Source organism: Oryza brachyantha, chromosome 5 (assembly GCF_000231095.2).
Source record: "Oryza brachyantha chromosome 5, ObraRS2, whole genome shotgun sequence".
In the NCBI taxonomy this organism is placed as follows: Eukaryota; Viridiplantae; Streptophyta; class Magnoliopsida; order Poales; family Poaceae; genus Oryza; species Oryza brachyantha.
Window position 1 is genome coordinate 11035827 of NC_023167.2, and position 25075 is coordinate 11060901.

Sequence of the window (25075 nt, forward strand, 5' to 3'; positions counted from 1 at the left end):
TTCAGATCCCAGGTTTAAGTTAAATTAAAGTTGTTTAATATTTATTATTTTTGTTAAAAATGGAAACACAGCTATTCATCCATATATTATTAATATAATCATGGATTTATGGCTAGCAATATCCAGCTTCAAGAAATAGTAGATCTAGTTTGTATCAAAGAGGGTCTAAAACATGCATACGATCCCAGAAATTCACCATCCACCGTCCTAAATCACAAACAGAATGGACAAATCAACAAGTAACTGAATAAAATAACAACATGTAAGGAATTAAAGAGAAGCATACTAAATAATTAGTACCTAAAAAATACAATCGCTCCATGTTCCTTATAAGTCTATATAACCCCCCAAACTATCAAACCATGTATAATACCACAAAATCTTTCTAATACAGTTTAATTAACCCCCTGAGTTGGTTTTGGAGGGTGGTATTGCCACGATGGCCTGCTGAGATGGACATGCTGACTTGGATATATTGACCTTCAGTATGGGGGCCAACATGCAAGTGAGAGCAGGGGATGACAAATGGGACCAGAATGTAAGTAGGATTGACATACTTCTTTAAAAGGCAGACAAAGAGTCTTGCTCTCGCCCCCTCCTCCAAATTCTTTCTCTCTCCCCGGTTCTTCTTCCTCTCGCTCCTGCGAACCAGGAGGTGGTGTGGTGATGATCGCAAGGGGATCCGACTGATCATACAACTCTGGTAATAATGCCAAGATCATCACAAGACCAGCAGGCCAAAAAGAGAACCCCAACGTGCAATTCTTCTAGGCTTGCCCACCTAATGTTTGGTGATAACTACTGGAGATATGGAGTGCTAAAATCAGAAATTTGTGACATTGGATATTGAATTGCATTTTGTATGGAATAGGTGGAGAAAAATCGTGATGCTGGTTGGCGTGATTTTTGTGATGCTCAATGAGCTGCAACACTTATGTATACATTCTCAATGTCATGTTGTTATTACTTGCTGAAATGTTCAAGTTTCTATGTTGAATAACTATATATAATGCTCATGTGTTTGATATTACACCTAGCTATCACCTGTCTGGTGAATTTTAGATTGAAATGGCTTTCCAAGATGTAGGTGATAAATGTTTGTTTCGATGAAAATAGTTTAGTTGAAAATGATAGGTTACTGCCTAGAGTTCGATTCCCCATCTTACAAGTTGGTCCCACATGTTATGTTGATCCAACGTAGTAAGCATGTTCATATCAGCAGGCCACCGTGGCAATACCACCCATCAAAACCACATCAGGGGTTATTGTATTAGAAAGATTATAGGGGTATTATACATGGTCTGATAGTTTTTGTTTTGGGGGAAGGTTAAAGTAGCCCACATGCTATAGTTTAGGGGGTTACATAGACTTATTCCACATAAATGCTACCTCTTTTCTATTTGAGTAGATAATGTTGTTGCTTTTTTGCTACATGTTTGACTATTGGTCTTATTTAAAAGTCATGTGTAATTATTATTTATTTTGTTATGGTTTTATTTATTTTAACTATAAGTTAAAATTTTACATACGTGCACAAAATTTTTGAGTAAGGTGAATATTTAAATATATAAAAAAATCAACGACAATAGAGTAAATGGGAGAGAGAATTCCTTCCATCCTCCTATATAAAAAATGTAATCAACGGAAAAATTACGGTAAATTCATGTCCACTCTCCAGCCCAGCCCATCCTCAGCCCATGAGGCGGCCTGCGTCTTCTGTCATAAGGCCTCCCCTCCCGTTCGGCGAGTCACGCTCACGCACGCACGCGCGCTCTTCCTCCTCTCCGCCCCGCCGCGCCGCCTCCTCCTCCTCGGTCCTCGGGCCGTCGCCTCCTCCGCCTCCGGGGCAGCCGCCCGGCCAATGGGGAAGCCCAGGCCCGCCTCCACTGCCGCTCCCCGAGGTACGAGCACCAGACGCCCGAACCCGCCGCCCTCCATCTCCTCTCCTGTCTTGAGCTTCCCGGCGTCCTTATTGGCTCTCTTCCCTCCTCTCCTCTCCTCTCCTCCTGTTGTTGATGCTGCGGCTGCAGGGCAGAAGAGGCGGCCGAAGGGGACGAGGCCCGCGGGGAAGGGAGCCGCCGAGCCGGGCGAGGCGAGGAAGCGTAGTCGCCGGGAGCTCGATGATGTCGGCCGCCTGGCAGAGGAGGCGCCGCAGCTTGACTCCACCCTAGGTTTGGCTCTTGAATACTAGTATTTGTTTTCGTTAATGGTGGTGCAGCGATGGCAACCTATTGGCCCAATGTAGCAAACTGCAAGCATCAGTTTTGACTGCCAAGTGTTTCCCTCGTGAGATTACTAATGCTTTAACTGTGTTATTTTACAATTCTAGTGCATCATTGCTGGGTCAAAATATCCCAAAATACTCTTGTGCAACCACACCATCAGGCCTTTTTCCTTTTGTTTTATGCTTTGTTGCTCTATGCAGCAAACAGTCAACTTGATATCTCTTATTGGATCTCCGTGCTGCATGCAGGTAAAATCATAAGTACCGAATCTGGAGCGACAGGCCTAGAGCAGAGCGATGAAGATGATATAGAAGACGAACACTCTTTTTCTGGCGAGGATGAGAGAAACGATGCGATAAACAATAAAGATGATGCTTTTGATGAAACGGAGCCTTCATGGTTGGTGCTACTTTTATGATGCTCTTCAGTTTTTAACAATTGATTGGCTGTTAATGATTGCAATGACACATCGTGGCTCCATCTATGCCCTATATTACTAGTTTTCATATTATTTGGTAAATATCATCTGTTTCTGCTTTTTTTTACAGCTACGATCAATTTTCAATTATTTTCATGTTGTCCTGTTCAATGTAAAGATGATTTGATATATTTATGTAATGCTTGTTAATTGCCGTATTATCTGAGGAGGTTCATCCTCTAAACTGTGCATACGTTCCTTGAGAAACTCTTCATATCTTATCAATTAATAAAAGTTAAAAAGAAAATTTATAAACTGGACTTCTTTTTACATTTTCTTTTCTTTCATGCACTATTTTTCATGTTACTCTTTATAACACCACCCCCTTGTATGTCCCAGTTCATTTCATCGCCATGTTAGTCGCATCATAACGAATGAAGAAGTCAATGCATTATCAAAGCAGAAGAATAAATTCAAATGGGAGGTGCCTGCAGAGGACATTCCGAATTCCAAATGGGTTGGAACAGGTGTAAACACAGAGGTACTTTGGGAATCCAACCCTGACAAGTTATTAAGAAGACCACAATTCATACATTTTTGAATGTTATACCTTCAGTCCACTGAACAATGAATATTATGTTGATAAAATTTAAAAACAAAAAAAATATTTTGAGGCAATATGTTATGCGCATGGTCACCAGCTGTGATCCACAGTCCAGATTGGAACATCCTGGGCTGTGGTCACTGCTGGGATGCAGCTGGGTCACTACAGTAAGAAGAGAGCAATGGAGAAGTAGTGTAGGAAGAGAAGAGAGAAGCAAGTTATCTGGGTGAATACAATGATTGTGGCGTCCAGCTATGCCACTGTGGCTAATAACTTATAAGCAAAGCTAGATCAACCTTTTCCCTCATTCTCGATTGATGGTCGTGGCAGTATAGACATCTGGTCAAGATCGCCTTGGTTTCTCCTACACACTCTCCCCTCAGTTTCTCCTCTCCTTGTTATCCAACCCACTCCTTTGTCTCTGTTTGCTTTGGTGGATGTGTGTGTATGGTTCTGGACATGACGCTGATGGGATTGTGGATGGCTGTCCACTGTTAGCTCGTAATATGGTTTGGAGAAGCAAGCGAAGAACAAGACACGGGCAATGGGCCTATCTGAGCCTGCTAATTTCTCTATCTGTTCCCTTATTCTATTTGCTTTTCTATTTGATTTGCAGTTCCTTTTCTCTCCTCCCTTTTTATGTTCTATGCCCATGTACATAGCTGTCGTTGAATCATTGATCTTCGGTTAATTACCTAATTACTTGGGTTCACTTCCCACATCCTCAAGAACCATACTACCCCTTTGACCACATTTTTAGCCACCTGCTACCCTTGCCCTCGACTTATTCCCACATGGTTGGTTTCTCGTGGCTATGGTTGTGGGTTTCCAAGTTTGGAGTATGACTGTCTGAGCCAGACTAAACTGAATGGGTAAGTTAATCTTGTTTTTACTTAGAATGCATGCTACTCAAGTTAATCGTTGACAGAGGTATCATGGTAAAAAAGGATGACATAGAAACCATCTGACTATTTTTATTAACAATGTTTACTGTGCAATTTGATCAAGTCTTTTGATTACCATATGACCTACATCTGGATCTGGAACTTGTCTAATGTATTTGATGAATTACTATGTAGACATGCTTTTTTTTTTTCCGGTGAGTAACCAACCTTTCCCTTGTAGCTAAAGGTTAAGTTTGCTAGACTGATCTCAATGTTTTATTTGTTCATATATATTTTTATTATGGTGCACAAATGTGCCTTGTCATCAGCCTATTTAAATCAATAATGTTTCTCCTTTATATTTGGATTTGGCTATGTGTTTTGCCTCTTTGATTCACTTTAGTAGATGCTGTTTTTCTGCTGACTTCCGCCACAACTTTGTAAGTTCTCTTTATTTGTGAGAACTTATATACTTCCTGTGCAATTAAGGCCCTAGATACTTTGTTCTTTTAGGGAGCGTATGCTGATCATATTGGTGGTGTCAAAGGAAAGCTGAGGGATCATTGGCAAAATATCCTCTCTGATATGTTGAATTCAAGATTGAAGTTCTTCTCACTTTGTAAGTTCTCTTTTTTGTGATAACCTCATAACTCTGTTTCAGTCATAGGTGTTACGGTTATTATACAATTCGCCAAAGTAGTTATAAAGTTGTTTAGTCTGGCATTGTATTATTTCCATCAAAGTAACCCCAAAACTGTACCATTACTTTGTATGTAAATATGTTGCTATCAGAACATTTCTTTTAAATGATTTGTGTCACTACAACCGCACTTCTTTCCGATGGAAGCCAACTATAGGAGTCTTTTGTTGGGAAAAGTTTATATGCTTTTCTGTAATATGTAGTATTAAAAATTGTGGCAGAGAAGTGGGGAAGTTGAGTAATCTTGCATATGTAGAAATTGTAAGGCTGAGTTTGATAGTTAGGGTTGGAAACTAGCACGTAAAACATATCAGTGGATTAGTATATGATTAATTAATTATGAGCTATAAAAACATGAAAAATAAATAAATATGATTTTTTAAAGCAACTTTCCTATAGGATTTTTTTTTTTGCAAAATATGCACTGTTTAGTAATTCGGTAAGAATGTGCGTGGAAAATGAGAGAATATAGGTTAGGAAGAAGAGGTAAAGAACACAACCTAAGTACCAAAGCACATTTATTTTTATTGTTTATGGTTAAAAATATTGGTTTTAGCACAACCAACTTCCCTGCCTAAGTAAACTAAGCCAAATTTGAATTTGTCATAGTTTCTCAGTAAAATAATATTTTACTCCCTAATGTACTTACAGTCCTATTTTTCTAATTACAGGTAGTAGTTATCGTGACATAATGCATTGTAATAAGAAGCCATTTTATCTCAAAGGAGGTAGTGCTGTGGATTCCAGTACGATGGACTCTTATCTTATGCATGCTGTAAGTTTTAGTATAACTATTTGTGCATCAAATTGCTAGAAGATAATATGATGCTGATTATCCCCTTTGATTCCAAATATAACTTCATTTAGTGCTCTCAATTCTTTTCTGAATATAAGTCACTTGATAACTTCAAGGCATTTCTCAACTTTTCCTCCATTTTAGCCCTTGACAAGTACTCCATCCATCCCAACATATAGCTATTTCTGGCCCTGTCCAGATTCGTATCCAGAAATAGCTACATCTTGGGACGGAGGGAGTAATTGCTATTACTCTTATGAATCAATCGTTCATCTTTTCCGATGTCCTGTTCATTTGTCTAAAGGGCTTATATCTGGAATGAAAGAGAGTGATTTGAGTGACATGATATTTGCAGTTGAATCATATTCACAGAACGAGAGAGATTGTTGTAAAAAATGATGCGAAGCTTAGGAGTGACCCCAGCAAAGATATTTTGGATGATAACTCATTCCTTGATCAGGGTTTTACACGTCCAAAGGTAAATATAACTGGCATTGAAAGCTGTATTTTGCGTTGTATTTCCATTTTTTTACCTTCATTGCAGCATATGTGTTTTCATTTATTACACTGAAAAATCCTCTGATGGCAGTACCAAAATGACACTATGTTGAATGAATACATGTGCTTTTTTGTAGATTTTTGCTTGACTTCTAAAGTTCTAATCGCTTCATGCATTTTGTGAACTAAATTGTCTGCTGTACTGCTTGCTTGATGTTATATGCCATTCCGCTGGATAATTATCTTTTAAACAATGAAACTTAATACTCTATTTTCTTTAAATGTCCTAAGGTTCTCTTCCTGTTACCTCTAAAAAGCATTGCGAGGCGTGTTGTGAAGAGGTTGATCCAACTTTCTCCACTGTCACAAAAGGTACTCTATGTATTCTAGCTGCTGTTGTAGGTAAACATTGAGTTCTTTACTTCAATATACAAAAGGTACTTATATGCTGCCTCTGATTTAAAACAAAAGTCTCAGAACATGTGCAGTCAACATGAGTTAGCTTTGACCATAAATATTATTTAAAATATAGGTTTTGGGTATATTGAAGTGTTGTGGAAGGGCTCGAACCTCGAAGACTGGGGGATAGGGCACTCGCCCTCTACTTGCAGCGGCAGGGCTTCTCCCTGCTGAGCTAAAAGAGGCTCTGAGGCAGTGAGGCTTAGGCTAACTTTAGAGATTCATTGATTGATTGATAAGAGTACATGGGGTCCCTTTGTATATAGGGAGGACTGACTTGACAGCTAAGGAATTAATCCCTAATACTGTAGGAACCAATCCAATCTCCATCTCTAGTTTACTAACAAACCCTGTCTCTTTCCTAACTAGATAATCTCCTTATCTTTATTTGACTTATTCCTAATTTATCATTCCTAAACTGCTGCATGGGCCTGCCCCATGCCCATAACAAGAGCTTTCATAATATCACACATGTAACATTTTGATTTATGGTGAATAATTAATAATATATAGTCAAACTTGTATAATGATGACTTTTGAAAGTCTAAAACACTTGTTTTTGTGACTAGAGGGAGTAATAAACCATTCTCATATGTTCACCATTGCAACTTTAAGGCTTGTTTGGATCTTTGGTTTATCAGAACCAAAATTTGTTAAACATGGTTATGGGTCTTACATGCTGAAGCAGTGTTCAGTTGGGGATGAGAACATGTTCTTAACGAAAAGTGGTTTGATTAACAAGTCCAACCTATTTTACAGAACATATTTTCCATATTCTCCTTTTGATTGCTTGTTTATTTGATCACTGGCGCATGCATCAATTTTGCAGCAGTGACTGCACATTCGTCAACTTTTTTGCAGTGGGTTTGAGTCATATGCCACCTGACTTGACTTGTTTCGTTTGGCACTGGCTGGATTGTGGTAGTGCTCAATATTAGATAGGGGATGATGAACTGAGATATATAACCAGAGCATGAGAAGGACACACAATTTTTTTGATCAAAAGACAGTGAGGGAGGCCCCCACGGTATAATTTTCATTAAAAGAGGGTTACAAGGCGACCCGAAGGCCTAAAGCTTTTACAATATGTCAATCCATGATTGAACACTCGTATGATGAGTTTCCTTTAGTCTAATTAAATGTAGGCTAAGATCTATTTTTAAGTTTGACCTCCAAGACCGAAGAGAAGGACACACAATTTTGCTGGAGTGAGAGAGGATTTACCAGATATCAATGGCACGGGAATAATCTATAGATCCAGCATACATCTTATATGCTTCATATATAAATTATTACACATTAGGCATGCCAAAAGTTTGGATCCAAAATTTTTAATCCAAAACCAGTTAGCGGTGTTAACCAGTACTAGCCTACTAGGTAATGATTTTTATTTCAAACTAGTAACATGCCCGTGCATTGCAACGGGCCCATATGATTGAGGATGGCCTATATGGGCCCATAATAGAAGGGGAGGGGAGTAACCACTTTTTTTAACCAACTGCTTGTTTTTGTTTTTTCAAGCTTTTTTGGGCGGTGTCGTGCTTCTCAGCGTTGGGAGGACAGGACAGGCAACCTCCTTTTTATAAGTAGTAAAGATATTTGGGTTTAGACATTTGCCCAGTAAATACTGGTGGTTATATTTTGTTTCCAGAAATGCTATTTCTGAGTGCACTGGTGCGGAGAGCAGTAAAGTTTAGACGATGAAATACAGTTTTAGTTTGTCAACTAAACCTGATATTTGGAAGCTTAGTTCTAGACTTTTAGTTTCTCTCTCCAAATAAAGTAATTGATAAATATAAAATAACAGAATTACAAGCTAAAGCCTGTTTCCCTAAAACTACTAATGGAACCAGTTTTACAAGTACTCATACTTTATTTATCTCATCTAAACAACCCCTTAATTTAGCAAATTGTTCTCTGCTGTATACTGATAGAATATTTTGTTTCCCCTCTTTTAGGATGTCATTGGAAAATTCAAAGAGAAATTTGGTGAATCAGATGATGAAGTAGAGGAGCCTGTTCAAAGTAATAAACCTGCAGACTTTGACCTGCTGTTCTCTGGTGATACTGTTGATGAGTTTCTTTTTGGGATAAAATTCACAAAGTAAGTGTGCTAAACTGTTTAATGTAGTATTTTTGACTGTTTCATACTTCAGCCTGTGCATTCTCAACCTGCGACATACTTTTAAAAGGAAAATGGCTACTTAGCTGTCCTGATCTGTCTTATCGGGGCACTTCTAATTAACCCCCTCCTCTTCACAACCTTTTATCGGCTCACTTAGTCCCAGAGTTATTAATACTAAATTACTCTACAACCTAGTGACATTTATCCTTTTTGTTTCTCTTTAGTTGATAGACAACATCATAATCCATGTTGGAAAAATAAATCCAAAAAATTTCATCACTTGCGAGATGGTCTGCTATACAGTTTTTTCGCACTGCAGTACCACACCATGCATTTTTATCTGACTTCAGAACTTGCACAGTTCATTGGTGCATGGGGTCTTCTCTTCTCTATTAATACTACACACTTAAAGCACTACATGGTTTAAGGCATGCTTTAATGCTGCATTCATGTCCTATCTAGAAACCTAAAGTAGTTAACATTTTATTTTCAAATTAAAATAATTATATATTGGACGTACCTTTGAATCCTGTTTTTCAAGCTTGCTGAATCAGGCAGGCATAATCGAGTTTGTGCTGGTACCCACGATCTGTTGCAGTACCACTTTTTCTTGAACTTAGCATATGGGTTCTGAAGAATAGCTTTGTAATAGCCTGCAACATGATATATTTTCTAAGTAAGATATTTCATAAAATTTTAAGAAAGGAATGCCATTCTGTGATATTCTCGTTCGTTGTCAAACTTCGTCTGTCCAGTGAAACTAGTTGCTGTTTGGTTCTTGTAACTCAAATTTCTTATTTGAGTTAATAACCAAATATGAACAAACCATTTTAAAATGTTTATCCCTTTATATTTTGTGGCTACATATTATGTAACTTTATATTATCCCAGGATCCAAACAAAACTTATGCCCCCAAATTTATATTTGCCTGTATTTTAATATATATTTTTGATTTTGTATTTCCATGCAGTTGATTTAGAAGTTAATTCTTGGCCTAATGTTTCTGCAGGAAATCTGTTAAGCTGTTCAGCAACTTCTACTCATCTGATATCATTGTTGCATCTCCTTTGGCACTTATCAAGGTAAATTTTATTGAACTAAGGGACTCAATGGCTCAATGTTTAGTGCATTCAGCAGTTGTTTTGTTCTTATTTTTGGAAACATTCGATAGAGCACTCTTTTATTGTAGAACTTGATTACTGAACATCATAGTTAAAGAAAAAAAAGGACTGGACCTGGTGGTTAAACCAGAACTAGCACCCTTACTGCTTTGATTTGCTTCAAAGACAGTTCATGCAGTTGAACCGGTGAGAGCCAGGTGAACCGGATGGTTTCTGGTGAAAACCAGTAAACAGGGCATGACTGAACTGGCAGTTCCTTTTACATTTGAGCTAACACATGGGCCACCCTAGGAAGGCCCACCTGCTTGTCAAAATCCAAGTATGTTTTACTCCAAATATGCGTGAAAAGATGCATGGGAGGGGATCGAACCCTGGCTGATGGGTTTGGAACTCATTCACTTGACCTCATCTGTCTAGCTTATAGGATATATGCACTTAAACTTCTGTTCTTGCAGCCAACCGGTGGTCGGAATGCTCTGGTTAACCAACTGGTTGAGTGGTTCGGTGGCCAGTCCAACCGGTTTGTACTATGCTGGACACACAGTATCAAACAAATAAGGCATGCCTGGAATTAAAGGAGTTACTAGAAATTGCTATCTTACATTTGGAAAAAGTGCCTAAAGGGTCCATTTTACCAATATTTAATCTCAACAATAAAGTGGCCAACAGTGCAAGGTAACCTTATATTGTCAACAACAGAGCAGCCAACACCTCAAGGTGGAGGCTTTATGGCTACTGCAATAGAGACCATACCTGGGGTGGTTGACCAGCATTGGTAGTGGTAAATGAAATGAGAATAGTAGTAGGTTAGCATCAATGTGGTAGTTCGGCTAGGCAACTTCATCTAGTGTTTCAGCGAGTAAGAAGGCTAGCTTAGGTTCATCTAATAAGTTTACGATGATATGGAGTCACGAACAATGTAGATTTGTTGCTGAGGTTCGTATAAGTTTAGATTTCTACTCACTGTGAAGGTAAGCTGGAACCTTTAATATGGCTTCTAGATAATAGCACTTTTATCCTACAAAGTTGAGTGCCAAAATTTGCCTAGATTTTGACACTACCAAGATTTTAGTAGGGTAGACAGCCAAAATACCAAAGTCATCCATAGCACTCGAGACCTCAGATCCAACACATTAGGCCTTCTCCACAATATTTAGAGATATTAATAGTTGAACATGCCTCCAAGCCGTATAGGATGCCCAACTGCTAAGAGGAACAAATGGATGCTTCTTGTTTGAAGAGTGTCTAGTACCACAAAGCTCAAACAATCTCAGTCAAAAACTGTACTCCCCCGTCCTTCAGTAATAAGCAGTTGGGTACTAAATGGGCTAAATGAATATTGAGTAGAGCCCCAAGATACCATCTTTGCTGCTGTAGGGTGCACAATTTATAGGAAAAATCTATTTTATCCCAATATTATTGTTTTCAAACCCTAAAATAATTCAAAAACAGCCCTGCTCCCTGAAATCATCGTGGCTGTGTGGTGTGTGTTTTGCCAACCTGGGATCATCCTAAAAGTTTATCTTCCAAAATCATGGGCCCACACATCTTCAAAAGGTATAAATATTTATTTGTTATATAGTCTTGGCATGTGCTAGAATTCCACATAAGACAGAACCAGTGAATGTGATTGCCAACATGGCAAAAACCACATATGAAATCAACTTTTGGCTTTAAAAAAGATAATTGAAGGGTAAAATGTAAAATGATTCCGAATAGATGTTTGAAATTAAACCAAGCCATAGTTGATGGTTGTAAAATGGACTATCTAGGTAAGGATGTAGTCCACTTTGCATTCTCAATTGCCTCAAAGGCCAATTATACTCTCAATTTTAATTATTCTAGTTAACCCATTACCTTTTAATACTGGGTCAAATACACCATGGAGCCACTGGCGAGGCATGATTGAGGGCATAGGGCTTTACGACAAAGATGAGGCAAGCCATGCCACTGGCTGCATTTTGAGCCAATATTAAAAGATGAATGGGTTAAATATATATTTTAATGTCAAGGGGTGGGTGGGCATTGTAGTAAACCATAGTTATGTTAGATGGAAAAAGATACTCAAATATATTGTTTCACCAAAAAATTGTTGTCACTAATATAACAAAAACGCATTAGTGACCTATGTGCTTTCTGTTACTGGCATTGGACAATTGGTTACTATGATGTTGGCAAAATGGAATTCTTGGGGAAGGGTGAAATGGGAACATAGTTGGTACTTGATACAGTGTCAGGATGTTGAGTATTGCGGAGAGGCCAAGATTGGGGTACATAGCAACCAACCATTGGAGTTGGTTGCTTCAGAGGGAGTACAGATGCTTTTGGAAGAAGGCAGAATGACATTTTAGATGTTCACAAGCTGGAAACTGTGTTGTTCTGAAGCTTTGTTCTCAGTATCCCCTGACATAAATTTTCTCCCAGTCATTCTCTTTTACTCGCTCAAATTTTATTTGAACCATTCTCCTTTAGTTGCTGTGCTTATAAAATGTGTATTTTCATTCCTATAATTTTACTATTCTATATCTTATGCCTGCCAATTATCAGAAAATCAATGGAGATGTAGATAAGGGAAAGGAAGCTGCAAAGGAAAGGGATTTTGATTTCCTATCATCAATTGAAGTTAGTTCTTCTCTTAACCCCATGCACTTACATATTTTCCACTTTCCTTCATAATATACATGGATATGCATGTAAAGCATCTATGGTGATATTGAAACATTTTCAGAAGATCTATTTTGTAGTACTTCATAGAATGTTTGAGTTACTCCCTCTGTTTCACACCATTTGTCCATCAAGAGAACAAAGAGTGGTATTACTTTCCACATTCTGCCCTTTAATATTGTGACAGTGGTTAACAAGCTGTATTTACACATTTTATAGGGATGTGCATGCTCATTTAATATTATTTCTCTTAAAACTCAAATAAACCTTGGTTCCAATGGAGCTGCAAGATGGATCATGTGTCCAATATGTGGAATTCTCTTCACTCTTTCAAATACTACCTTTGTCTCAAAATTAAAGGATTTTGGGATGGAGGTAGTATATGGAAGTCTACTCTGGTACTGTGCTACATGCTAGATGGCCAGACTAGCTTCTAGCCCCTACGGGCAGAACCCGTAGCCTAAGACCAACTTGATCAGGCATTTAAATGCAATTAGCAAGAATATGACATAAAAACAACAGTAGAACGTTGATATAACATCACTAGAGCTCCCAAGGTAGGCAGCCAGACACTGCATAGGCAGTAGTGCCTAGGACCAACTTATCAAGGTGCTTACAAGCAACCAGCAAGCATATGACATAAGGAAACAATAGAATATAACATCCCTAAAACCCTCAAAACAGTGCTGCCACCTAATTACTGCCAAATGCGATATTGCGGTGGCTTCCTGATGCCAGCTTTTAGAACACTGCAAAATATATCAAAGTTTATTAGTTTATGGTAGAACCCAAGCCAGAAAAGAGAATTCTATTCAGTTACAGATTTGTGTGGTACTACACCTTGACACAGGGCCTCCACTATGGTGGGCCGTTGTATTGCACCTTAACTCGGGAACAACAAAACGATGGATTAACGAATGGGATAGAGTGGACTGACTTGGCTTGGATAACTCAGAAGAGTTAATATTTGTGGAGGACCTATATATTATTTACTTCCGCTGTTAGCTAAGCTGCTATTTTGGTTCTGCAGTTATTGTTCTGCTTGTTAGGAATAGATGTGATGTGCATCACATATTCACATCTTCTATAAATATTCGATGTTGACTGCAAAAATACCTGTTTATCCTCATTTTAACTACCAATGTATTCAATGGACAATATTTGTATGATGAATTTTTCATTAAATAATAGAGAAATAGCTTTGTTATATTTGTGGTAAAGTGACACTTGGGTGCACAATTTTCCTTCTTGTGCCTTGCACATCAGGTGATTGAAGGAGGATCTAGTGCCTTGAGTGGCCTTTAACTCCATTGACAGATGTTATGAAACAGAAATACTTGCATACTAAACTAAAAAATGTATTTTTAATTTGTAGTTTAGTACCGTATAGTCATGAATAGTCCTCATTACTTACAATTTGGAATAGTAAGAGTACACTTTCTCCTATTGTTTCTCTGATTTTTCACAACGTTTATGTCATTGGTTGGGTTCTCTGCAGATAGCGGTGGTTGATCACGCCGATGTGATTCTTATGCAGGTTAAACTGCTCAACTTTAATATGATGTTCTGCTAATTTTCTTATGCCTTCTGGTACAAATAACTCTTTTGCATTTATGTAGAGTTGGTCACATCTGTATGCGGTGTTTGAACAATTAAATCAATTGCCATCGAAGGAACATGGAACCAATGTGATGCGTATTAGGCCATGGTAATTCCTGTTTTCTTGGAGAGTTTGTGCCCTTGCTGTATGGCTGTTCCTATTTTTATAATTTCAATGCATTGCTTTGTCTATATAAAATCAAAGGGCTGTTTTGTTCATACATTACGGGGGCGTTTAGTTTCCTGTATACGTCAAGAGCATGGCTCACCACACGCAAGATTGCAGCGTTTGGTTTCCTGCATGCTTAGCCGAGCCAGTCCATGCTCATGCAAAAAGGAGATGCGGGCCTGGCTCCACGGAAACGCACTTCAGTTCTGTTTCTTGCTGGACTGGCTGGCAAGAGCAGCAAGCAGCTCACAAATGCTGGTTACAAAGCTGTGTTTAGGCATTTTACCGGTAGACATGCAGTGAACCAAAAAACTTCCCTCAAGAACCTGGCTAAGAAAACTAAGAAACCAAACAAGCCAACATTGTTCATCTAAAACAGCATGAGTTGGGCCAGGTGCATACAAATGAACCAGGCTACATGCTATACAAGGAACCAAACACCCTATATTATTACTTTATTAGTATGTTCAACTTTATATTTGTTACATTTTCTATTTTGCTTGGTTAAGGTACTTGGATCAACATGCACGTTACTATCGGCAAACAATACTGTTGAGCTCTTATCTTACTCCAGGTATGGAATTTCATATGGAACTCTGACCAAGTGTTTCGAGCCCAATGCCTCCTAGGCTGTAACCTATGGCATTCATTTAGATTTTGTTATATAAGCTCATATTAAACTAATTAGTTTTCCACCTTGGCCACTACCTTTTTATTAGTCTTAACTACTCCCTCAAGAACTAGAAAGGTAGCTATAGTTTGGACGGAGGGAGTAGTTTATAGATGTTCAATGGAGTCATTTGAGATGCTTTGTTATTTCAATTGCTTGCCTTTTCTGTAACTGTCTTGCCATGACAGCCTAGCCTATTTGATTACGTGGCCTAACTGGTGATTATATGGTAGTTAGGCCCACCCATCCCTTAACTTAGATCTGTCAATAGATTGGTTTTCATGCTGCTATGTAAGAGTCGGCTTCTATTTTTGTCTCCATCCACTTGTTTATTCATAAACTTTGTATGGTTTAATTGTCTTACCTGTTCCACAGAGATGAATGCTTTATTCAATGGATTATGCTTGAATTACGAGGGGAAGGTATATTGGATGCTGAAACTACTCGATCATTTTTTATTTTGTTGAACACATGTTTCTAAAATGCTATAACTCAATTTTTTTTTATCAGGTTAAGTTGGTGACTGAATATAAAGGTGTTCTTTCTAAAATACAGTTTGAAGTACCGCAGGTCAGTTGTTTCCCTCATTTTATATTTCTATTCCATAAAATCATTCAAATTTGATGTGCTTGTAGCAATTTTTGTGCCATGGACTCACCACACACTTACTCTAGTCTTATGCTCCATGAGATTTCTATTAAATGAATACATTTTCTGATGTGGCAATGTTGATTGATTCACAGGTGTATGAAAGGTTTGATGCATCCTCTATTACTGAAGCTGATGATGCCCGCTTTGATTATTTCTGCAAGAAGGTTGGTTCTTTTGTGCCTTTATGGAATTTCTACTTGTGTTGTGAGAAGTTGATGTTTACATATGGCTTGCTTGTGTCTCAGATTATAGAACTCTTATTTGTATCAATGAGTAAAATTATACAGCCAATATGTTCACTTTTGGTTTGCATTAATTTGATTTACTTCTGCAATCTGGCCTTGCTATATCCTAGCTGCTGTTGCATTGGCTATTAACTAAAATTGTAATGATCTATCACTTGGTTGCTAAAAATATTCAGTAGTTCTGTTTATATTCACCATAATTTGAGAATCTCCCATATGTAGGATTCAATAGTTCTGTTTATATTCACCATAATTTGAGAATCTCTCGAAATTTAGGCATTGTTGACCGGCAATCTAGATTCAAAGAGTATCCGATAGAGTTCAAATACCCATCAACCTACTCCATTAAACATTCCCCATTGCTTCTCTCTCACGCTTGTGTGTGACCTCTCCTTTCCTTCGCTCAGTAGACCCTTGGCCTCACTGTCTCTTCATGATGGATGGCACTGTCTCTCGGTTGCTAACTCGTAAAGGCCTCGTGACTAGCGACCCGTCCAATGCCTGTTGTTTACCCGCCAAAATTAATTGTCCTGTTTCTTCTTAAAAAAGGGGCCTATGTCTATGTTGCCATGAGGATCTTAGTTTTTTATTTTCCACCTTTGATCCAGAAGCTTCATGTTAATGCAAAGGGTTTCTGATTATTTTTACTGGGGGAACAATGTGGCATACTTGATGCGTTTGACTCTTATCTTTAGAGGTTGCTTTTAAAGAGCTTAGGCAAGCCAAGCTCAAACCTGCTTGAGCTTCAATTGAACCGAGCTTAAGCATCTCTAAGCTTGAAACCCAACCGAAGCTCTGGTTGAGATTGTATTGAGATGAAGGCTTGGTAGGAAAGCTCGCCTTGATCTTACCTCGTTGACAACCCTACACCTTCCATGACAACCTCAACGAGTTCCTTGTCATGTCTTTCAGCCTTACCAACGTCTCGCCAGTCTTTCAAGCTTTGTTGAAATACATCTTATGGATGTTCCTTTGCTTGTTCATGCTTGTCTATTTCCGATGACATGCTTCATCCTAGTTAGCTCACCTGTACTTTTGTTGACCTAGTCAAATTCTCTACGGGCTAGCGATGCCATGGTCCATCCGTCCATGGCATCAACGATTGGCCAATGCCCTTTTCTACCCATATGCTATGTGGATTCATTGGCCTCGGGGGCTACTATCGGAAATTCATTTTGAATTTTGAAGTGGTGGAGGTGCAGCTCACTCAGCTTGCGATGACCTTTATTGTTGATTGTGACGTGTGAGGTTTTGTGTTTGACATGGTGGTCCACTAGGACACCGTTTCGATCATCTTCTTCAGTTGGCTGATTGTGCCACAACACCAAGCCCTAGTCGGTGATAACCTTCCTGTGCACCTTTGGTTGTTTGGTGTTTGTGAAGGAGCCCAAAGTTAAGAAGCAGGTAAAACTTTCTATGTCCAACTAGTGTAGGATGTTGAGCTCACGTGATGTGAAGGTTGTGGCAGTGGCCAAGCTCAAGCAAGGGTAGTGCAAGCGGTGATTAGGCTTGACCTCGGGCTTAACATCTCTGATGACCCTGTACACACCGCCACAAGGCCACAACACCTGCTGGCCTTGTTTATAGTGCAAATGGTGAATGGATTATACCTACTAAGAGACCCCGCATTGAATAAAAACTGTTAGACCCAAGCCCTGATCAGTGAACTCACTTGTTGGGTATATGTTATGGGCCCCTATTTCCATCATTGGTCATGACTTGTAACATGTACCATAAATCATATACCCATGTTATCATATTTTTGGTTTTTTCATCCTATGCCATGGCTCAGATCAATGTTACCTGATCATCTGATCGACCCTAATCGCCGTGGCACCAATCAGACGATTAATCACACTGAGACCGCGTTCGTTTGAGGGAGATGGGGTGTTATCCGGCGCGGAAAACGTAGTAATAAATTAGTACATGATTAATTAATTATTAATTATAAAATATGTAAAATCTAAAATTGATCAAAAGTGCATTTGCATATAATATATATATATATATGTATATATAAATAGCAAGACTAATGCATGCACCCTCTTAGTATAAGCTATTCTACACCTCCTCACTTCCAAAGCCTCCCAAGGCCCATCCCACCTCCCACCCTCCTCCCAAGGTCCAAAAGCCACCTCCAACTCATTTAAAGACTAGTCAAAGGGTTAACTCCGTGGGTCAACCCCTTATGGGCTTCTCCTTATGTCTATCTAAGCTTACCCTCTGTCTCACAGGAATTGTGCAGTAACACGACGATAAATGCAGTAACACGATGACTAATTTGCAGTAACGTCGAAACATACCCACGAGGGATCTACTTTTTTAAAACATTTTTTTCCAAACAATATGGTACAGAAGTTTTTAAAAAATAATATATGAGGTGATAGATAAAGTTGTTTAAAGTTTGAAATCTTAAGAGATATCTATAAGTGCAGTAACAATGTGCCTTCTATGTAGTAATAACGCTACGTTGCTATAAAATATGTGTATTGTTAGTACACAATTGCAGTAACATTGTGATATAGGTGCAATAACATCGCGATATACGTGCAGTAACATGTGCATTGCACAATTGCAGTAACGTTGTGATAGAAGTACAGTAACATCACGAATGAAGTACGGTAACATCATGACTGCATACTGTTGCTACAGTACAACTAATGCATGTGAGAGAGCTAAAAGATTGTATTCACAATCTTTAGATAGCAATATCTCATGTGTTTTATATTATTTTTCAAAACCATTTTCACCACAATGGTTAAAAAGTATGATTTAAAAAACTAGATCTGTCATGACTATATTTTGACGTTGTTACTGTATTTTATAAGGCATGTTACTGTATTTTTGTCTTCGTGATACTGCACTTTTTAGATAGACGGGAGTTGACAAAGGTGGAGTGTGGAGGAAGGTCAAAGGGCGGGTTTGACTAATGGGAAAGAGCTTTGACTAGGCTAGAAGAGGGGTTTTGGGCCTTTAGAAGAGGGTGGGGGGTTGGGCCTTATGAGGGGAGGGGGCATAGAATAGCTTATTCTAAGGGGGGTGCGCATATATATATATATATATATATATATATATATATATATATAAAGAGAGAGAGAGAGGGCTTAAGCTAGGATTGTTTTGGGTGGTCCTAGGACCACCCACTAGATCCGCCCCTACTTATTAGGATGGTTAATCATGATCAATCAGATGATCAGATAAACTAGTCTCAGGATCAACTGATTTCTGCGCACTGGAGATCCTGCGTGTTATTAATCTTTTCATTTGTTTTATTTTTCTGCTTGCATGGTCTCGGGTCTTATAAAATAGTATTATTAATTCCATTATTGGATACTTGTGGAATGATTTTTGCATTTTGTTACATTATTGCAGGTCTACCCAAAGATTCAGGAGTCAGATGAGGTATTTCATTCATGTTAATCACTTGATATCTGCAAATCTCATAATTGTACTTTAATTTTGTTCTTCTCAAAGTTGGTAGGAGCACTGGTTTTAAAATGCCCTGCTAATTATAATCAGAGTTCACGAATGATATTGACTGACAGCTGATGGGCCACGCCCTAGGCTACACATGTAGTTGTGTCACTGGGCTGAGGTTCAACATGGCCAAGTAGGCTTGGTTTTGACACTGGCAAAAACATAAACTGAGCTTTAGCTTGTTCTCCTTTAATATTAAGAAGAAAAATTGGTGGTAAGGCCCAGTAATTAAGAGTCTGGCAAGGTTATCAGGCAATTGACATGTTATCCACCAGGAGAAGAAACTCTGTAAACAAACAAGTACAAAGCAATCTGTGTAAGCTGGACGTATCACGTAAAGAGCCATAACTGAACAGTAAGGATGGGCCACATGCCACCAACCTGGGGAACCTGGCATAAGCCCTCTTGGAGTATGGCACATAATAGGTTGCAATGTCATAATCTCCCAATGTAAAGAGATATAGTACTGCACTGGAAAAAGATAGTAACACAATGTAATACTACTTTAAGACAAAATGAACATGATAACGGAGCATGAGCAGATGCATCATACCATCAGTACTGTAATGGAGAAGACATTTGATGTGATAATAAAACTATTTAGAAGTGAGGTCAATCATGTCTAATTGTTTTTCAGTACAGTAGTCTTAATGCTATGTGCAGAGCAAAAAATATACAACCTAATACTGTGCATTGAATTAGCAGTGAAGAAAGTGAAGACACTGGAACGATAAGAACTCAAGAATGCACATATACTGAAAAGGCTTATGAGGCTACAAAAGGACCAATTGTTGATTGATGAAATCCACCAACAGAGCTGCACCAAATTGCCCTGCAGCAAAAGAAAACAAGATGCCTGCAAGTAGACCATGCAATGAAATGAAACTATCTAGAAAAAAAAAATCAAACCCCAAATCATACATGATGTACCTTCTCCGACCATAGGATTAGACGGACAGGATGGATGGGCGCTCAAGGACCAGAGCTACTGATCTGAAGGCCACTGTGGTGTGGCGTAGAAGATTCTCTTGGACAGCGCAGCCGAATGGCTGAGAAACGCCTTAGGTTGGACAGCGCAGCCGAATGGCTGAGAAACGCCTTAGGTGGTGCAGGTTTGCAGGCTGGTGCAGGGCTGTGGAGTGCCTTTTCCTTGGCTGAGCAGAGGGGATGGAACAGCCAGATGATGATGGGCTGCTTGGCAGCATGTCTGGTAAAGGAGCGCTGGGACACGAAGTGAACGGGACTGCAGGAGTAAGCTGCAAGTGGGTGATGATGTTGTGGACTAGCAGTAATTGATTGGGGATAAAAGCTATAGAAGTTATTTATGTTTTCTTCTTTCCTTGAAGGGAGTGAAACACTCTGTGGCAGGACCTAGGCATAATATTTTGGGGCCAATAAATTGGCAAGGCTGGTGGGATGAAGAAAGCCACAGATCAGGATCAGATGGGTGCAATTTCCAATCAACATGGTCCTCCAAACAATGAATAAATAACAGTGACTGAGTCTAGGGGAAAATCTAAAGGTTTACATGATTTATTGAAAATGAAATCATATCTTAAGAAATCTTATATCATCTGAGTTTTGAAATGCCCATATTTTACTGTTTTGTGATTTAATAGATTGCCAATATCTACTGCCAGATCCTCTAACGTTACAATGTAATGCAGGGTCGAGTGTTGCTATTTGTCAGTTCGTACTTTGAATATATTAGGATAAGAAACTTCTTAAAAGCTCAGGAAGCATCATTTTGTAGAATTGGGGAGTAAGTAATTTTTTGGCCTTTAGCTTATTCTATCTGTATAGTTATAATACATTGTCTTTGTCTTATTCATCTTGTAACTGGCTACATTTGTTCATAAATCAGGACAACATCACAACAAGATATATCGCGTGCAAGGCTCTGGTTTTTTGAGGGCAAGAAAAAAATATTACTTTATAGTGAGAGATCTCACTTCTACCATAGATACAAGGTAACATCTATAATATCCTAAAGATGTGATGTTTTTTCCCAAGCATGCAATTATTTAGTTTGTTTATAATATAGAGGCCCAACCTTTTATCATTGTTCCTTGACTTGCAGATCAGGGGAGCTCACCATTTGGTTATCTACTCGTTGCCAGGGAGAAAAGAATTCTACCCAGAGGTAGTGACTAAAACTTCACTATATGTAATATTGTAATATGTTTTATGTTGTGTTGTACAAGAGTTTTTAAAAAATTATATGGGGCCTTTCTTTCAGCTTGTAAACATGCTCGGTGAATCAGAGCACAGGAAATGTACCGTATTTTTTTCTCGTCTGGACCTTCTTAAGGTGAGGGCAGTGATTCATTTTGTTTGATTTCAATAGAAACACTTGATCTATTAATTTCATAATGCAATAATATTCATCTCGTCAATTATAACTTGTATTACCGTTGAGAATTCCTAGCAAAGACCATTTCATGTAATTTATGTTCTCCATCATTACTCGTTTTCTACTTTGAAAAAGATGTGTATTATTTCGTTTCTTGTCATAGCTTGTTGAATTTCATATATGTTCCGCCCTCTGCTCAAATGCTGTTTATTTGCAGTTAGAACGAATTGTTGGGACGTCTTCTGCACAAAGGTTGGTTTCTTCAGATAAGAGCGTGTTCGTCTTCTGCTGATGCAGGTGCTACAGATTTTGGAATACGAGATGATTATGTGTTTGCTCCCACAACACCTCCTAATCTATATTGTTTTTTAAATTCATTATTATTATTATTTTGTAAAGCTCGTGCTGAATGTGTTCGCAGCAGTGCTTATGGATGCCTGGTTTGTTGATTTTTGGGGGAACATAGAAACAATCTTGCTAGCATATCTAGAGACTTGCTGAGTGTGCTGCTAGAGCCTCTGGTCCCTACAAGCAGCCACGAATGTATTGCATATGATTTTGTCGCCATGGACCCCAAACATTATTCTCTAGATTCAAATCTATAATTTGTTCCAGATTGGTGGGGATTCTTACTGGAGCGCAGCGCAGGATCCGTGAGAGATATTTAAGAGAAGGAAAAGGACCATTTGATTCACCTATGTACGCAGGGGCGGATGGATCTACGTACAGGCCATGTGATGTATAGGTCACATGGTAAATTCCATTAGTATTAATTAGTTCATGTTAGCACATAAATGATGGAGTACTATATCTCAGATTAAGATTGATAGGTAAAAGATACCTGTTTGTTGTAGCCGGCATACGGATAGGCTGGGCCAGTGGAGTCGGCGGCATTGGGCTTATTGGGTTGGGCCATGTGGCGCTGAAGAGCGGCCCCACACGCCCCGTCACAGGGGATAGTTTTAAATTCCCGCGGGGACCTAAAATATCAAAAAGAAAAAAGGAAAAAGTCCACCAGGGGTCTTTAAACTTAACTTTAAGGCGAGTTTGTTTTTTTTCCCTTAGCCGTAATACTAAAAATGTGTACAGGGCCGGCCTTGAGGTGGGGGCCGGAGGTGTGGCTGCCCTGGCCTCCAAATCCTAGAGCCCCTTACCCCTACCTATACCAATATATCCTGAAATTTTTGATATTCATCTATCATCTATTAACTAGTTTTATTTTATGCAGTGAGAAGAAACTATCGGATGAAATTGATATTGGTGTCATTATCAATGATTTTGCATCTAAGGCCCCGTTTAGTTTCAAAAATTCCATTCACCCATCACATCAAATCTTTCAATATATGTATAGATCATTAAATATAGTTTTAAAATAATTAATTGTATAGTTTGGAAGAAATTTACAAGATGAACCTTTTGAGCCTAATTAGTCTATGATTAGCCATAACTACTACAGTAACTCATATGCTCTAATGACAGATTAATTAGGCTTACAAAATCCGTCTTGTGGTTTGTAGATACCCTATATAATTAGTTTTTTAATTAGTTGTCGAAATAGTCTTCTGACATATGGTCAAACATCTGATGTGATACCTAATCCAAAATTTTTCGTGAACTAACACTCCCTGAAAACGCCAGAAGAAATTTTTGAGATAACACGTACCATGTTTTTTATATAAATATTATTTCTCAATGCAATTTAAATTTATACAATAATAATTCACACATAAAAATATATATATATATATACACAAGTATATTATATATATATTATATATATATATCGATTATTATCGAACAATATGATAGGGGCCTCTGGGTTTAGCTTTGCATTGGGCCCCTGAAAAGTCATGGCCGGTTTTGAATATGTACCTCTAAACTCATAGAATCCGTTCACAAAAGGTCCCTCGGTAGTATTGACTCATCTTTTGACTGGTTTTGCTGACGTGGCGTCCGGTGGGTCCTACATGTCATTTTTTTTATTTTTTACTCTCTCCTCTCCCCCTCTCTCTTCTTCTTCGGCTGCGTTCGGGGTAAGGAGTAGGTAAGTTAACTTACATGGCACAGAAAACGTAGTAATAGATTAGTATATGATTAATTAATTATTAATTATTAAAAAATACAAAGTAGAATAATATGATTTTTTAAAACAACTTTCCTATAGAAAATTTTTGTAAAATACACCGTTTAGCAGTTTAGGAAGTATGCGTATGGAAAACGAGGCGGTTAAGTTAACTTACCCATGCTGGCTGAACGCGGCCTTCCTCTCGAAAAGGCTATTTCGCGCGCGAAACCCCTGAAAACGCTGATCTAGCCCATGGTTTGGCCCAGTTTCGGGCCACAATGGAAAAAACGACCTGTTTTTTCACGTACGGTATATGGGCTGGCCCATTTGCTGTGTATATGTTTTTTTTATTTTATGGGTATAAAGTTTGCATGCATAAAGTTTATGGTATAAAATTTGCGTGTATAAAAGTTTACATGTATAAATACATGTGTATATATATATATATAAAGTTTGCATGTACAAAGTTTATGTGTATAAAGTTTACATGTATAAAGTTTATATATATATATATATAATTTACGTGTATAAAGTTTATAAATATAAGTTTACATTATAAAGTTTATAATCTTATATTTCTAAACCAGGTGTAGGTGTATATAAAGATAAAGGAGAGAGATGATGTATACGTGGTACCGTAGATGGGCTGGCTGCCTGGCTTTCAACGTGGGGCAGTCAAAAACCGTTCGCTCGCTGTGCGCGTCCGCGACTGATCGCGTATTAGACCTCCCCCTTGCTCTCTTCCCTGTTTCTCCACAGCGGTACTGGGGGGGGGGGGGGGGGGGGGGGGGGGCAGCGGCGTGCATGCAGCGGGTGGCGCGGGCGAGTGGCGGCCGGAGCGGTCGAGTACGGGCCGCGGCGGCGAGCGCGTGCAGCGTGCAGCAGTGGCAAGCGGCAGCAGGCGCGGGCGAGCGGCCTGTTGATGTGATTATTTTTTTTTTTGTCGATTTTTGTACGATGTGAATAGCTTGTCTTATATGCTGATGTGATTTCAGGGCTTTGTTTGGTCTTACCTTTCTGAATTCCGGAAGGCCGTGGTAGTCCTGGAAATTGGCGATCCTCTTGAACTGCGAGGCGCCTGCCGGTGTGCAGATGGATGCCTCCTCGGGGTGGTTCTTGCTCCATTCGTTGATCAGGTCCAGAGAAAGCTCTAACATTTACAGAGCAACAATCAGACGAGCACTTAATCGAGAACGATGCTTGACTTAGCGACGAAAAACTATCATGGTTGTGCCATGGGTTGAATGGGTTCATGTCGTAGGCCTTCCATCCGTCGAAGTACGATGAGTTCTCGCTGTGGCCATTGCCGGTGGCCTTCATCGATAGAAGATGACTGCCCTGGTACACCATT

The 25075-nt window shown here is 38.9% G+C and overlaps 1 protein-coding gene across 1 annotated transcript; it reads left to right on the forward strand.

Annotated features, from left to right (window-relative positions):
- Positions 1–1825: 1825 nt before the first annotated feature.
- LOC102714293 (U3 small nucleolar RNA-associated protein 25) lies at positions 1826–22273 on the forward strand. The gene is made up of 23 exons (XM_040523897.1): positions 1826–1901; positions 2031–2171; positions 2474–2624; positions 3043–3184; positions 4645–4750; positions 5503–5606; positions 5983–6105; positions 6417–6497; positions 8543–8688; positions 9720–9792; positions 12379–12453; positions 13994–14032; positions 14115–14203; positions 14773–14837; positions 15309–15355; positions 15444–15503; positions 15677–15748; positions 19202–19231; positions 20974–21068; positions 21171–21276; positions 21387–21449; positions 21546–21617; positions 21877–22273. The coding sequence occupies exons 1-23, from the start codon at positions 1862–1864 to the stop codon at positions 21949–21951; spliced, it is 1995 nt and encodes a 664-aa protein (XP_040379831.1). The 5' UTR covers positions 1826–1861; the 3' UTR covers positions 21952–22273.
- The last annotated feature ends 2802 nt before the right edge of the window (positions 22274–25075 follow it).